At 44.0% G+C, this 14,830-nt stretch overlaps 1 protein-coding gene across 7 annotated transcripts in view; it reads left to right on the top strand.

The window, feature by feature from the left end:
- The window catches only part of fars2 (phenylalanyl-tRNA synthetase 2, mitochondrial), a 628,185-nt gene that overhangs the window by 209,453 nt on the left and 403,902 nt on the right, over nucleotides 1–14,830 (top strand). For all 7 annotated transcript variants that reach the window (XM_070880361.1, XM_070880365.1, XM_070880368.1 and 4 more), the window contains one exon: nucleotides 43–202. In XM_070880361.1, coding sequence (XP_070736462.1) covers nucleotides 43–202 — 160 coding nt within the window. The remainder of the gene's footprint in view (nucleotides 1–42; nucleotides 203–14,830) is intronic.

The raw sequence follows: 14,830 nt of genomic DNA, 5'->3' as shown, positions 1-14,830 counted from the left end.
TTGTCTCTTTAACTGACCAAAGAGACTTCTCTTTTTTTCCAGCTGTTTGCTAATGTAAAAAATGGAGAAGAACTTTGCATCTTTGAGAAGGGATGCCGCACACCCTATAAACAAGAGTGGCACACACTGGAGGCAGTTAAACTACTTGAGTTTGATTTAAAGCAGACTTTGAAGAAAGTCATGACACACCTCTTTGGGAAAGGTATGTACAGTATTATTATGCATACATGACCTGGTTTTGACACTTGCAGTACTTTTTTCATTTGCTGCAGTTACCACATGGTTTTCACTTTACCTGAGTTGCTGACCCAGTTATGGAGGTGCTTTGTTTTGTTTTGATTGAGTCACTTCATTGTGCGGTTCAGTGAAAAAGACATAAAACAACAACAACCACGTATTTACATAGCGCCTTTAACATAATAAAATGTTTTGAGGCGTTTCACAGGAGTATTATAAGACAAAACAAATAAATTTGACACTGAGCCACATATGAAGAAATTACGGCAGATGACCAAAGGCTTGGTCAAAGAGGTAGATTTTAAGGAACGTCTTAAAGGAGGAAGGAGAGGTAGAGAGGCGAAGAGGTTTAGGGAGGGAGTTCCAGAGCTTGGGGCCTAGGCAGCTGAAGGCACGGCCACCAATGGTTGAGCAGTTACAATCAGGGATGCTCAAGAGGGCAGAATTTGAGGAGCGCAGACATCTCGGGGGTTGTGAAGCTGAAGGAGATTACAGAGATAAGGAGGGGAGAGGCCATGGAGGGATTTGGAAACAAGGATGAGAATTTTGAAATCGAGGCACTGCTTAACCGGGAGCCAATGTAGATCAGTGAGCACAGGGGTGATGGGCTGCTGAGTTTTGGATAACCTCTAGTTGACATAGGGTAGAATGCGGGAGGCCAGACAGGAGTGGGTTGGAATAGTCAAGTCTAGAGGTAACAAAGGCATGGATGAGGGTTTCAGCAACAGATGAGCTGAGGCAGTGGTGAAGACAGGCAATGTTACGGAGGTGGAAATAAGCGGTTTTACTTATGCTGCGGATATATGGCCAGAAGCTCATTTCAGGGTCAAATATGACACCTAGGTTGTGAACAGTCTGGTCCAGCCTCAGACAGATGCTAGGGAGAGGGATGGAGTCGGTGGCTAGGGAACACAGTTTGTGGCGGTAACCAAAGAAAATAGCATCGGTCTTCCCAATATTTAATTGGAAAAAATTTTTGCTCATCCAGTACTGGATATCAGACAAGCAGTCTGATAATTTAGAGACCATGGAGGGTCCGAGAGAAGTGGTGGTGAGGTAGAGCTGGGTGTCATTAGTGTACATGTGGAAAATGACACCATGTTTTCGGATGGTGTTGCCAAGGGGCAGCATATAGATGAGAAATCGGAGGGGGCCAAGGATCGATCCTCGGGGAACACCAGAGGTAACGATTCGGGAGTGGGAAGAGAAGCCATTGCAGGTGATTTTCTGGCTGTGATTAGATGGATAAGAATGGAACTAGGCGCGTGCTGTCCCACCCAGCTGGATGGTGGTGGAGAGGCGTTGAAGGAGGATGGAGGGTTCAGCCGTGTCAAAGGCTGCAGACAGGTCAAGAAGGATAAGGAGGGATAGTTTACCTTCATCACTGTCACAAAGGATGTCATTTGTGACTTTGATGAGTGTATTTTCGGTTCTGTGGCAGGGGCGGAAACCGAATGAAAGGGATCCAAACATGGGTTCTGGGAAAGGTAGGCATGGATTTGGGAGGCGACAACACATTCAAGACTTTGGAGAGGCAAGGGAGATTTGAGATGGGCGGTAGCTTGCAAGGGTTGTTTTTTTGAGAAGGGTGATGACAGCAGATTTGAAGGAGAGGGGGACAGTACCTGAGAAGAGTGAACCGTTAACAATATCAGCTAACATGGGAGCCAGAAAAGGAAGTTGGGTGGTCAGCAGTTTAGTGTGAATTTGGTCAAGGGAGCCAGAAGTGGGTCTCAGGGACAAGATGAGCATGGAGAGGTCAAGAGGGGAGATCAGAGAGAAACTGGAGAGAGATGTGAGTTCATGTATGAACATATCCCTGACAGAGTATAATCTCCACACTGTATACAATTCCAATTTGTGCCTTAGCCCCTCACATTCTAATATTCAATTGTTTGCATTTGACAGTTTTTTTTGTCTCTACATAATTGATGGGGGAGCATAAGATTGGTTATTGGTCTTTCCATATGACCTAAAGAGCATAGCATTTTAATTCTTCTGTCTGATTGTCCTGTATAGGACAGGCCACCATGATATTCTTGAGATTCTTTGTCTGATGCCATTGGCTTAGCCTCCTCTGAAACCTGAATAAGATCAGATCCAAGGAAATTTGAATAAGAAATGCAAAATCTCACAAAGATAGGATAAATTAATAGAATGTTTGATAGTGTAATGTCTGACCAATGCAACCTACTCCTGTAGAGATGCTGCAGACTTTGTCCTGAGCGTTGGTGACAAGTGATTCATTGTAAGTGAGGAGCAAAGTATTTTTAGCTGGAGCAAAGTAAGCTGATGCAATGGTGCTTTGTATAACACAGGAGTACGAAATCATGTACAACACTGCCTATCTGCAGTGATTATGTGCCATTAGAGGATATTGTTTCTCTAAAACCTATCAAACTAGGCTATAAACCTTGTTACAGTTTGGACACCTCTTTGTTGTGTAAACAGTTTATCATCAGTTTCTGTAAGTAGACTTGAAACAATAAAAATGCAGGCAAAAACCTACCTCTTGCTTACCTACCCTAATTTCTCCTTATGTGGCTCGGTGTCAATTTTTTTGTCTTATAATACTCCTGTGAAGCGTCTTGGAACGTTTTACTACATTAAAAGGCGCTATATAAATACAAGTTGTTGTTTTTGTAAGGGTGCATCACAATACTTTTATAAGATAGCAAGATATAGTCTGCAAAAGTTAATGCACCCTTTTCAAAATTCTACTTTCAGCTTTTCTTACAGTTTCTTGGACTGGGGCTTCTCTTGTTCCTCAAGGTTCTTTTGGTATAATATATTACCCATTGAGTTTGTTACCTCTACAACAGGACTAAAAGTTAGCAGCCAGATCTGGGAGATTTGTTCCTTTGGTCGACTTTGTTGCAAAGCATTTCTTTGAAGAAGTCTAGCTAACAAAATATTGACAGTCTTAACTTATTAGGAAATAATGGGATGGCCTAGGATTGACATATACACCACTCATCTATTCCTGAATTTCAGCCAGACTCTATTAACACAAGATAACAGTCAGAAATTACAAATTAGTTGGCCATAACACATCAGGAAAAAGTCAGAACAGCCCATCGAATATTAATGAGAAGTAAATACAAAAGCGATCATTTTATGAATTCTGGCTTCAGGCATGAGCTTCACCTGCCAGGAGCATATAATGGTAATTTGGATATGTGCCCTCCCCCCACAGTCTTCCGTCCGTTAATTTGAATGGGTAGAAATTCATGGTGGGGCATGTGCTCAAATTCCTGGCACACACGGTAAGTGAAGCTTTACATAGAGAGCCCAAATGAATCAAACTACTCCTATCTTGCCTGGATATCAAACACCACAGTGCTGAAAGTCATTTTGTTTCATAGTAATTAGAAGTGCAGAGTCCAGTTCTTACCAAGAACAAATGAAATTTCATATAGACAGCTCAGACACATAGGTGACTGATGCCCCATTTCTAATACTGGGCTCAATTTTCGACAGTCATTTGCGCTGTTTTTTTGGCGGCCATTTTTTTGGGGCATATTTATTTTTTTCCAAGTTTACTCTTGCAATATGTGCCAACGTAACTGACTTAGTTATGATTTTTCTAGGCCAGTTTTTTTTTACGTCATTGTTTTCCCTCATGTTTTTCGCAGTTTGGCCAACATTTTTCCTCCCAGGTCGGCGTATCTGGCCACTCCTGAAAAACCTTTTGGGCACTTAAGAAAACCAGTGCACATTGAGAAATTGGCGCTGAAAGACGCCATTGTTTTTAAGTTGAAGATTTTGGAGGAAGTCAAGAACATTGTCAAAATCAATAATAAAGTTCAACTTTTTTTCCTTGTCAACGTAGTAAATGTAAATTTGTTGGATTTCAGAAGTTTGGGGGGGTGGGGGAGGGTTGGAGGAGAGAGAGAGAGAGAGAGAAAGAGTGAGAGCGAAGTGCTGATTGGAAGGCTTTGAGCCTGGAGAGTGAGGTGCCGATCGGAAGCCTTCTGCACTGAGGCTGGGGAACGAGGTGCCATTCGGAAGGCTTCTGAAGACTGCAATGAGTGTGGCGGGGGCGGGGGGGTGGCACGGGGGAGGGAGAAGTCACAAGACTGCAATTAGTTAAGGGGGAGGGGAGAGAGGAGAAGTCACAAGACCTGTGGTGTGGTCCATTCTTACAGACCTTGGAGAGAGAGATAACTGCGAACCTATCCTGCCTGCTTTCTCGCCATTAAATTTAAGTATGGGGGCAATACTGACAATGCCATACTTTGTACGAGCCTTCTGCATCATGGTGCTACGTAAGAGACAATTGATTCGACGTCATCGTATTAGGAACATCAGAGCCCATAGGATGCTGGGCAGGAGGCCTTACCCTCAGGTATATCGAGACAGGCGTTCGTACCTCCACCTAAGTGATGCAGACTGTGTCAGAGGCTGAGTTTCTGCAAAGAAGTTGTCCGTGAGATCTGTGAGTTGGTCAAAGCAGACCTGCAACCTAGAAGCATTAGAAGGACTGCTTTGTTAGTTGAAGTGAAGGTTACAGCTGCACTTTCATTCTATACCGCTGGCTCGTTTCAAGCTACAACTGGGGATGTGTGCGCCATCTCCCAACATGCAACACATGTCTACATTCGTCAGGTGATGGCTGCACTGTATGCATGGAGGAATGACTTCATAAAGTTCCCCATGACTGCCCAAGCCCAAGCTGGCTTCCCAAAGGCACAGGGCTGCATTGATTGTACCCACATCGCCTTGCGAGCACCTTTGGAGGATTCCGAGATATACAGGAACAGAAAAGGCTTTCACTTAATTTAATGTACAGCTCATGTGTGACGACATGCATCATATCATGTCAGTCAATGCAAGATACCCTGGGAGCACCCATGATGCGTTCATCTTAAGCGACAGCGTTATATTTGCCATGTTTCAGCAGCAGCAGCCAGAAGGGCAGAGCTGACTACTGGGAGACAAAGGGTACAGCCTCGCCACCTGGCTCATGACGCCCCTATGCATAACCCGGATGGAAGCTGACTGTGAATACAACATGTCACACATTGCAATGCACAGCATCATAGAGAGGACCATTGGCATCTTGAAACAGCGTTACCAATGCCTGGACCATTCTGGAGGCTACTTGCTGTACTCCCCTGAGACTGTCGGTCAGCTCACTGTTATGCGCTGCATGCTGCATAACTTAGCCATCATGAGGCAACAGCATCTGGTAGTGGAAGACCCACCTCCGGTGAGAATGGCTGATGATAATGATGTGAAAGATGCAGATGATGAGGAGGAGGCGGACGTCGAGGATGAGGAAGCCATGCAAGTGCCTGAGGCCGGAGCATGACGGCGGAGGAGTGTGGGCCATCGTGCCCCTTTAACGATTGCTTGACCTTGCGCCAGCAGCTCATACATGAATGCTTTACTGATGCCTGAGGGCTCAGCGACAACTATTCCACATGGACATGTTTATTGTTTGGAGCTGTTCCATAATGTTGTGTTGTGTTAATGGAACATGATTCCGTTTTAATGTAAAATATATTTTATTCAAAAATTTAACACACAGTTCTTTTGTACTTAACTTTAATAAAATTATTCTTATATCAAACTGTACTTTAAGATCACTCTTTAAGATCACTTAAAACTTTAAGATCACTTACAAACTTTTAAACTTGTAAATTTACATAACTTACAAAAAACTTTTAATTTGGGAACAGTTACAACAACAATAATAACAACAACAGCAGCAAAGAAAGGCAGCACCCACCATCTCTCCTTCTCCTTATTCTAAGACCGCCCGCTGCTTCCATCCGGGTTATGCATAGGGGCGTCATGGACTCTGTGGTGGCGCAGTTTTTCTGGGCTTGGTACCAAGCTTATTCTTTCTAAGATCTCAGGTACTGTGCACCTATTGTGGGGATGGGGTGGGGGGGTGGGGCAAGTTGGAGGGCCTGGCTTTGGGCTCTTCAGAGGCTGATAGGGGAATTGGAACGGGAGTGGGAGTGACTGTTGATTTTGCCAAGGGGTGCGGGGACTGGGCATGTTCCCTTATTGTAGCAGCTAACTCCAACATGCCGTCCCTCATGCGCCCCGACAGTATCTCAACGACCTACAGCATTCCCTCCCTCATGTTGAGCAAAACTGTCTGAAATACTTGCAACATTCCCTCCCTCATGGTCAGTGACGTGGTTTGCACTACCTCTGACATTCCCTCCCTCATGGTCACTATTCCCTCACTGATGGTCCTGGACATCGTTTCCATTTCTCGTGTCATTGTTGTTGTTTTTTCCGACAGTCCCGCTACCTCATCACTCATCCCACTGTTGGCGTCCAGGAGTGATCGGGTAAGGTTAATATTCTCCGCACTCAATGACATCATCTGAACCACATCTGTTAGATCCTGCACCTCAGGAGAGCACGGTTGAGCTATTCTTCCCCTCCTCCCCACCGGTGTGCCTCACTGCACCCCACCACTGGGACCCGCAGCCTGGGACGGTGGGACTTTGGGTGTGCCTCGCTGAACCCCACCGCCACTGGGACCCGCAACCTCGGAAGGTGGGACCCTGGGTGTGCCTTGCTGCACCACACCACTGGGACCCGCAAATTCGGAAGGTGGGGCCCTGGGTGCTGGGTTTGCCTCCCTGCACCCCACCACTGGGACCTGCAACCTCGGAAGATGTGAAACCGTGGAATGTCCCACCAGCACTCAAACCACTAGTTACGACAAGGGCTGTCACCACAATGAGCGGTACCTCCTCCAAAGTCAATACAACAGTGGGAGCTTCATCCAGCTCCATCCCCTCCCCCTCCCCCTCACCCCCATGTTCTTGGTCTGGAGGGTTGGATTGGAAGATGTTCTCTTCAGGCTCGTCTGCATCTGAATCTTCTTCTGCATAGTCAAGAGTTGGCCTCAAGTTCTGCAAAATATAACAGAACAGTCAAATGGTTAGCAGCAGAAGAGGGGGCAGGGTGGGTGGCATGAGTAGGCCCACACATTGCAGGCCAGGCAGCAGGCTGATTTGAAGGACCATGATGAATTTGCAGGACTTACCCTCTCCCTTGAGTGTGGGCCCAGCTTGTGCAGTGGTGATTGCTTTTCTTCAGGCGGGACCCATCAAATCAGCGACCCTGTCTTCCAAGGGTGTCGGTGGGTGCAGATTTGCCGGGCCTCCTCTTGTTCGAGTTTTATTATATGCCACCTTCCTCTGCAAAGATGAAAACCTAACTTTTTAAAGAGGGTGTCTTTCTGCTGGGTGGGACATATATAGATGGTCACATTTACAATTGCAATTCCATTGAATAAATGAAAATATTACTTACACTAACTACTTGACCAAAGTCCTGCCATTTCTTTTTACACTGGCCTCCAGATCTCGTGGTGGTCACCATTGCGCAGTAATCTTCTGCAACTTGGTTCCAGCATTTCTTAATTTCTTTGGGTGAAACTTTTATGTGACCTCTGCTAGTGTCCAGCTCATGCCACCTGTTCTCAATCACAGTAACTAGTGCCTCCACTTCTTCCTGTAAGAAATTCTTGCTTGGTCCTTGCACCGCGTTGCATCTTGTATTGCTCCAGCTGCAATTTTTCCAATGCTCTCACACAGCACTCGACGTTCTCACACACACAACTGGCTCTACAAACCAAAGCCAACCCGGAGCTGTACTGTGCTTGCGCGTTCATTGCAACGACGTCAGGAACACAACTATTTTTCCGCGCATGCACAGAAGGTGCGGCATCATTTTTCGGCGCAGACAGCAGGCTCCACCCCTTGAGGCGACTGGACACGCTGCGCAGCGCCAAATTCGAATTATACATCAGGGAAACTTTGGCAAATTATTTCCGGGGCATTCCTGGCTTAGAGAAACGGGCGTAACTCTGGCAATACGCCAGAAAATGGGCTTGTGGAAAATTGAGCCCATAGTATTAGCCTTGCTATTTTAAATTATATAAAAAAACATTTTTGGTGTCTGGAAGATCAGCTTTAGAATGAAGAAGGCTCTACAAGGTAAGTGATGCTATTTTACTGAACCATTCAGTAGCAATTCGCTCTTACTTTTTCTCAGCTATTCATCAACACATGTACATTGTTATCAAGGCTTTGCCACTCTGCATAACAAAGTGATTGCATTGTGAAGGCAAAATACATGTTATGATTGCTTCCCAATAATTCAGTGATTTATAATGGTTAGTATCCCAGAATAAACAGGCCATTGAAGTGGGAGCAGCAAATTTGAAGGCATTACTTTATTCATGAGAAAGACCTCCTGTCACAATTTAATAACTTGTGCTTGGTAAACAACCCTCAGTAATTTATTGTTAGTGCAGTATCATGTGTGTCACCCAAGGCTATTGCATGTTTTCTCACCCCGGAATTGATTAGTGGGATCCTGTGGTTACTAAATTTTTTTCGTACAAGTTTGTTCCAGTTAATCAAATATAATCCATTAACTGGTTGTAACTTATATCAGCAGAGAATTAGCTAGTAATCTCATCGTTTCTGTTCAAGACTGATTGTATAAGCATGGCACAGTTGTGATCCTCCACATAAACTTTATCTGGCCATTGAACTCTTGTTTTTTCAAAGGATTGCTGACTCAATATAAATTTCAATGCTGTAATCATGATCTCAAGGTTCGGGTGATGATTTTGTTGACCTTATCTTGCGGTATATGATGTCATACCATCCCATGATGAGACCCCTGCATAGTAACAAACTTGAGCCTGTGTTGCTGTCTCTATGGTAACATTTACAGTTTGTGTGGGGCGGTGTTATTTCTTTTTTGGGAAGACTTTTGCAGGTTTTAGTATTCTTTTGTGCTCAATGGTGTTATGGTGGACAACAACGGACAGCAGTCTTTCTCAATCAAGTCACATGGGTTGAAATACCACGTAAATAGAATTAGAGGCATAGAGCTCAAATTTGCCCAGGAGCTGCTCCGTTTTTTCGGGAGCAACTTGATTTTTCTGGAGTATCTTAAAAATCCTCATTTTGCACATTCAATTTGCGCCAGTGTAAGTGAAGTTAGTTAGGATTTTTTTAGTTTAGTTATTTTTTCAAAAGGGGGTGTTACCAGCCACCTACGCCCGTTTTGGCCATTTAGGCCACTTTGGACAGCTAATAGTTGCTCCAAACGAACTTAGGCCAGCGTATGTGGCCACTTGTGGTCGCACAGAAAACCCTTGCGGAGAGTTAAGAAATCAGCGCAGGTAGGTACATCTGAGACCATTCGGCCAGAGATAGGGGTGGGAAGGAAAACGGAGAGGACCTTGCAAAGCATTAAACAAAGCACAACAACATTCAAGAAGCATTAAAACATTCAAGAAGAAATAAAAAATAAAACTAAATCCTACCTTCCTATCAAAACTTGGCCCGGGACGTCAGTGGGCCGGCCGGGGTGGGAGGCCACTCGGTCGGGGATAGGTGCGGGATGACCAGGGAGAGCACAGGGAACTGGCTGCTGACATCCAAGCAGAAATTGACTTCTAAGATAAACTGCCAACCTGCCCAAGGAGACATGGAACCTTTCCTTCCACTGGGTATTTCACTATAGAGATAGATATTCCAGCGGCAGTTTCTGGTCAGCTATGGTGTACAGCCGTTCAGCTCATGAGCATTAGCCTTGATTATATGCTCAAGTCCTGGAATTATTTGGTAATTTTGTACTATGAACTAACAATAAACAAGAACTGGATTGAAACCATCCAAAATTATTTCACTTGAGAACCTTGGACTTTCCTCCCATCCATCTGAGCTTGTTTTGAACATAATGTAGGACCTGAAAGACAGTGTTCTACCCAACTCAGCCAGGCCACTCGGCCTGGGATAGGGGCGGGATGCATCGGCTCCCACGCTGCAGCACGCACGCAGAGGCTGGGGGCAGGAGCTACTGCGCATGCACTCCAACACGCATGTGGAGAGCTGCCGGCACTGTTTCTGGTGCAGGGCACTAGCTCCCCTCCCCCCCCCAATCGACTGGCCACGCCGCGCCAAGCTCCGGGAGAGGCAACACAGCAGCCAGAATCGGGGGAGATTTTTTTGGCGCCGTTTTCAGCCCACAAAGTTGGCACATCTCTGGTGAGTGCGCCAAAAAAAGGGGTGGGCCAAATTTGGGCCCATAAATTCTACAGTAAGAAACATGGCATTTGGCCCAACTGGTCTATACTGGTGTTTATACTCCACATGAGCCTTCTCCCATTCTAATTACCTCGTCCCACCCTGCTCCCATATCCCCCTATTCCCTTCTCCCTCAAATCTGTGTCAAACCTTCTCTCAAGCACTTGCTGGCCCAGCTAACTTAAGCACAGTACAGGGATTAAACCAAACTTCCCCGATCTGTATTTTTCTGAGCTTCCTGATCTGTATTTTTCAAAGCACATCATGCACTAAGGGAAACATCAGGTTTTATTTCACAGGGGAATAGTATAACCTGCAAACTTGAAACCCTATTGCAATAATGCTGCAGTAGCACTTCAGTGTGATCCATTCAATTTGACACTGGAAACATTCCACAACATCCATTCTTGGCAAAAAAGAAGAATGAATAAGGTCACTCCACAAACTCTACATTCATATAGACTAACACACAAAGGGCTGGATTTTCAGCTTTGATAATTTTGGGGCGGTAATGGCGGTGGGGCGGTAAAGTTTGTACCCAGGAACAGTTTGCATCTCAGTCATCAAAATTGGGCAGCTGGGCCCTGAGTCAGGGGGTGGAGCGCTAAGGGAGGCATTGTACATCTTTCTTGGGTGCTAGCATGGGAAAATCATGAGCTAAAGAGTCGGGCCGGCAAGCACTCCGAGAGACACCTGGGAAGAAAACAAAAACCTAAAGTAAAATCCACAAAAACATTCCCAAAACATTGCCCATGTCACCACAACATAAATTGCAAAAAAAGAGAAAAAACAATCACACTTACCTTAGGAGTCCATTACTTACCTCTCTGCAGTCGGTATCGTTGGATCGTCTAATATCCCAGGTGTTCCCTGTGAGGTGCACGGATCGGGCTGAAGTCAAAACTCGCGCCGGTGTTGCAACCAGGGGCGTTTCAAACCGGTGCAGCTCTTCCGGGTAGTGCTGCTCGACGCGGCCGCAATCCGGACCCGGATCCCTGCGGGGCGCTGGAGGCTGATCGCTTGCCGTCGCTCCAGGGTGAAAAACAGAGTGCAGAAGACCCGAAAATCCGCCCCGTTGGCTTGTGTTCCAGAACCAAACACACTTTGGGGTTCAGATGATCTATAGGTGCCTTATAGAATAAACGAGAAAACTGAGAAAAGCTGAGAATAACTGAGAAAAAATGAGAAAAACTGAGGAAAATAAATGAAAACTGAGAATAAAACTCAGAAAAACTGTGAAAAAAACTGAGAAGAAAAATTGAGAAAACACTGAAAAAATACTGAGAAAAACTGAGCAAAAAAACTGAGAAAAAAAACTAAGAAAAACATACATGTGGTACTCTATGTATAACATATGCAAGATTGTTACAGAGGAATAAAGCACTTTGTATTATTTTCTGTAAAAACTCTATATATTATTTTCCAGTAAATCCCCATCTCCCTGATCTACCATCAAAATCAATTAGATCACCTTCTTATCATGTGATGTGAATCTCCATGCTAAAGCTTATTCATAATGGGAACCTGACAATTTGCGTTAACTGTGTGCTCAATGTATTCCATAGTAATAGGTTCACAGCTTGATGGACAAATCCCAGCTTAGTTTAAATATTATATGAACTCCTTCAATAATAGAATATGTCATTTTGAAAATAAATGGTTGGTATGTTTCAGTTTTAAGCACAGCTGAACATAAAAAAATACCTGTATAAGCTTATTCAGTTATGCAGTTGTAACAACTTAAAACAAATGAATAATTGAAATTATAGAACACAATTTAATATATTTTTCCCAATTTTAAGTTGCTGCATGATATCTAACAACAAAGAACATTTAATATACGTATATATTTGCATTCACTATCTAAGATACTGGCAATTGTAATGATCATGTATTTGTACAGTCCTGAATTTCTTGAAATCTAGCAAGCTGTGGAAAACCAGTATTTCAGGAATTGGTCTGACTTTCCAGCACTAACTATCTGAATGTGTCTAGTCAATGTAACACTGAAGCACTAACACTTCCTCTGTTTTCTGGCCATTAAGTACATATTTTTATCCTGGTGTTTCCATTTGGTGTAGCATAATAACTTTAAAAGGTAACAACATCAGTTGGCCTGCAGCAATGCAGAACTAGACCCCAGTATGGAAGATTATTATTTTAAATCCTAGCCAGTTAAATCTCCCTACTCTCACTGACAGCTGATTTTCTATTTCAGGAGTTATATCTCCTGAGGTAAGAAGAACAGTGGGAATAATAAAGTTAGCAATGTGACTGTCTACATATTTCACATATACATTCCCGAGCTCTAGTTTATGCTTCCCCTCAGTCAGACCAGGATCTATAATGCATATTGGGTCAAAGCTGTCAATTTACTTACATCTGGTGTTGTAAAATGGGTAGATGGTATGCCCAGTGTAGCAGAGGAGCCTATATTTGAGATCCAGCATCAGGCAGTATTGGTGAAGAAGGAACTTATATTAGTTTGCATTGCATCACAAATAAGTACAGCAGGCAGATAAATATTGTAAGTCTCCGATACAAATGGCATACATCTCTTTTTACATTGCGAAGTGCTAAATCCTAGGACTACACACTATTTTATCAAGGGCTGAAGACTGCCAGTTCAATTTTTTGCTGTGTTGGCTCACATCACAGAATATTCATGAGGTATAGAGAAGAACAAATTTAGAAATCATGTTCCTGGGTGGCTATATGGACTTGTGGACATGCACTCCAAGGTCGCTTTGTTCCTCTACACTTCTACGTGGACCATTTAATGTGTATTTCCTTGCCTTGTTAGTCCTTCCCAAATGCATTACCTCACACTGCTCCGGATTGAATTCCATTCTCCACTGTTCTGCCCATCTAACCACTTCACTGATATCTTCCTGCAGTCTGCAGCTTTCTTCTTCATTATCAACCACACAGCCAATTTTTGTATCATCTTAAGAAGCAAGCTTCTTAATCAGACCCCATATATTCAAGTGTAATCATTGATATATACCACAAAAAGCAAGTGAGTGAGCCCTGTGGAACCCCACTGGAAACAGCCTTCCAGTCACAAAACACCCATCAACCATTACCGCTTCCTGCCTCTGAGCCAGTTTTGGATCCAAACTTACCACTTTGCCTTGGATCCCATGGTTTTTTACTTTTGTTACCAGCCTGCCATATGGGACCTTATCAAAAACCTTGCTAAAATCCATATACACTACATCAAACGCACTACCCTCATCAACCCTCTTTGTTACCTCCTCAAAAAATTCAGTCAAGTTAGTCAGACATGACCTTCCCTTTACAAATTCATGCAGACTGTCCTTGATTAATCCATGTCTTTCTAAATGAAGATTTATCCTGTCCCTCAGAATTTTCTCTAATAATTTTCCCACCACCGAGGTTAGGTTGACTGGCCTGTAATTACTCGGTCCATTCCTTTCTCCCTTTTTAAACACAAGTACAACATTAGCAGTCCTCCAGTCGTCTGGCACCACACGTGTAACCAGAGAGGTTTGGAAAATGATGGTCAGAGACTCTGCTATTTCCTCATTTGCTTCCATTACAGCCTGGAATACATTTCATCCGGGCCTAGGGATTTATTACTTTCAAAGCTGTTAAACCCCTTAATACTTCCTCTCTCACTGTTTATTTCATCTACTATTTCACACTCCTCCTCCTTGATTGCAATGTCTGCATCGCCCCTCTCTGTGAAAACAGACGCAAAGTATTCATTAAGAACCATACCCACTTATTCTGCCTCCACACACAGATTACCTTTCAGGTCTCTAATAGGCCTTACTCTTTCTTTAGTTATTCTCTTGCTCCTATTTGTAAAATATCTTTGGGTTTTCCTTGATTTAATTGCCAAAATATTTTCATGCTCTCTGCTGCACCTGGGCAGGACCGGAACCAATGTCCTAGGGGGAGTGTTTGCTAGTGCTGTTGGGGAGGAGTTAAACTAATATGGCAGGGGGATGGGAACCAATGCAGGGAGACAGAGGGAAACAAAATGGAGACAAAAGCAAAAGACAGAAAGGAGATGAGTAAAAGTGGAGGGCAGAGAAACCCAAGGCAAAAAACAAAAAGGGCCACTGTGCAGCAAAATTCTAAAGGGTCAAAGTGTAATAAAAAGGCAAGCATGAAAGCTCGGTGCCTCAATGCAAGGAGTATTCGGAACCCAGGAGAGGGCTCTGAGCTAGTTAGAGTGGGTGAGAGCTCAGATGAACAGGATCCCATAAAGAATGCAAAAGGCAGGAGGCAACAGAGCAGAGTAGCACTGGGGTAAGTGTAAACCACAAGGTGATAGGAAGGGATAATATGTATGAATATAAAGGGGCTGCAGGAGGGGTCAAAACTAAAAATCATGGTTTAAAAACTAGTATTAAAACACTCTACCTAAACGCACGCAGCATTCGAAATAAAGTAAATGAGTTGACGGCACAAATCATTACAAATGGGTATGATTTGGTGGCCATTACAGAAACGTGGTTGCAGGGGGGACCAAGACTGGG

The sequence above is a fragment of the Pristiophorus japonicus genome, chromosome 5, assembly GCF_044704955.1.
Source record: "Pristiophorus japonicus isolate sPriJap1 chromosome 5, sPriJap1.hap1, whole genome shotgun sequence".
Classification (NCBI taxonomy): Eukaryota; Metazoa; Chordata; class Chondrichthyes; family Pristiophoridae; genus Pristiophorus; species Pristiophorus japonicus.
Note: the sequence above shows the minus strand (reverse complement) of the source record. Positions and strands in the feature narration are given on the sequence as shown.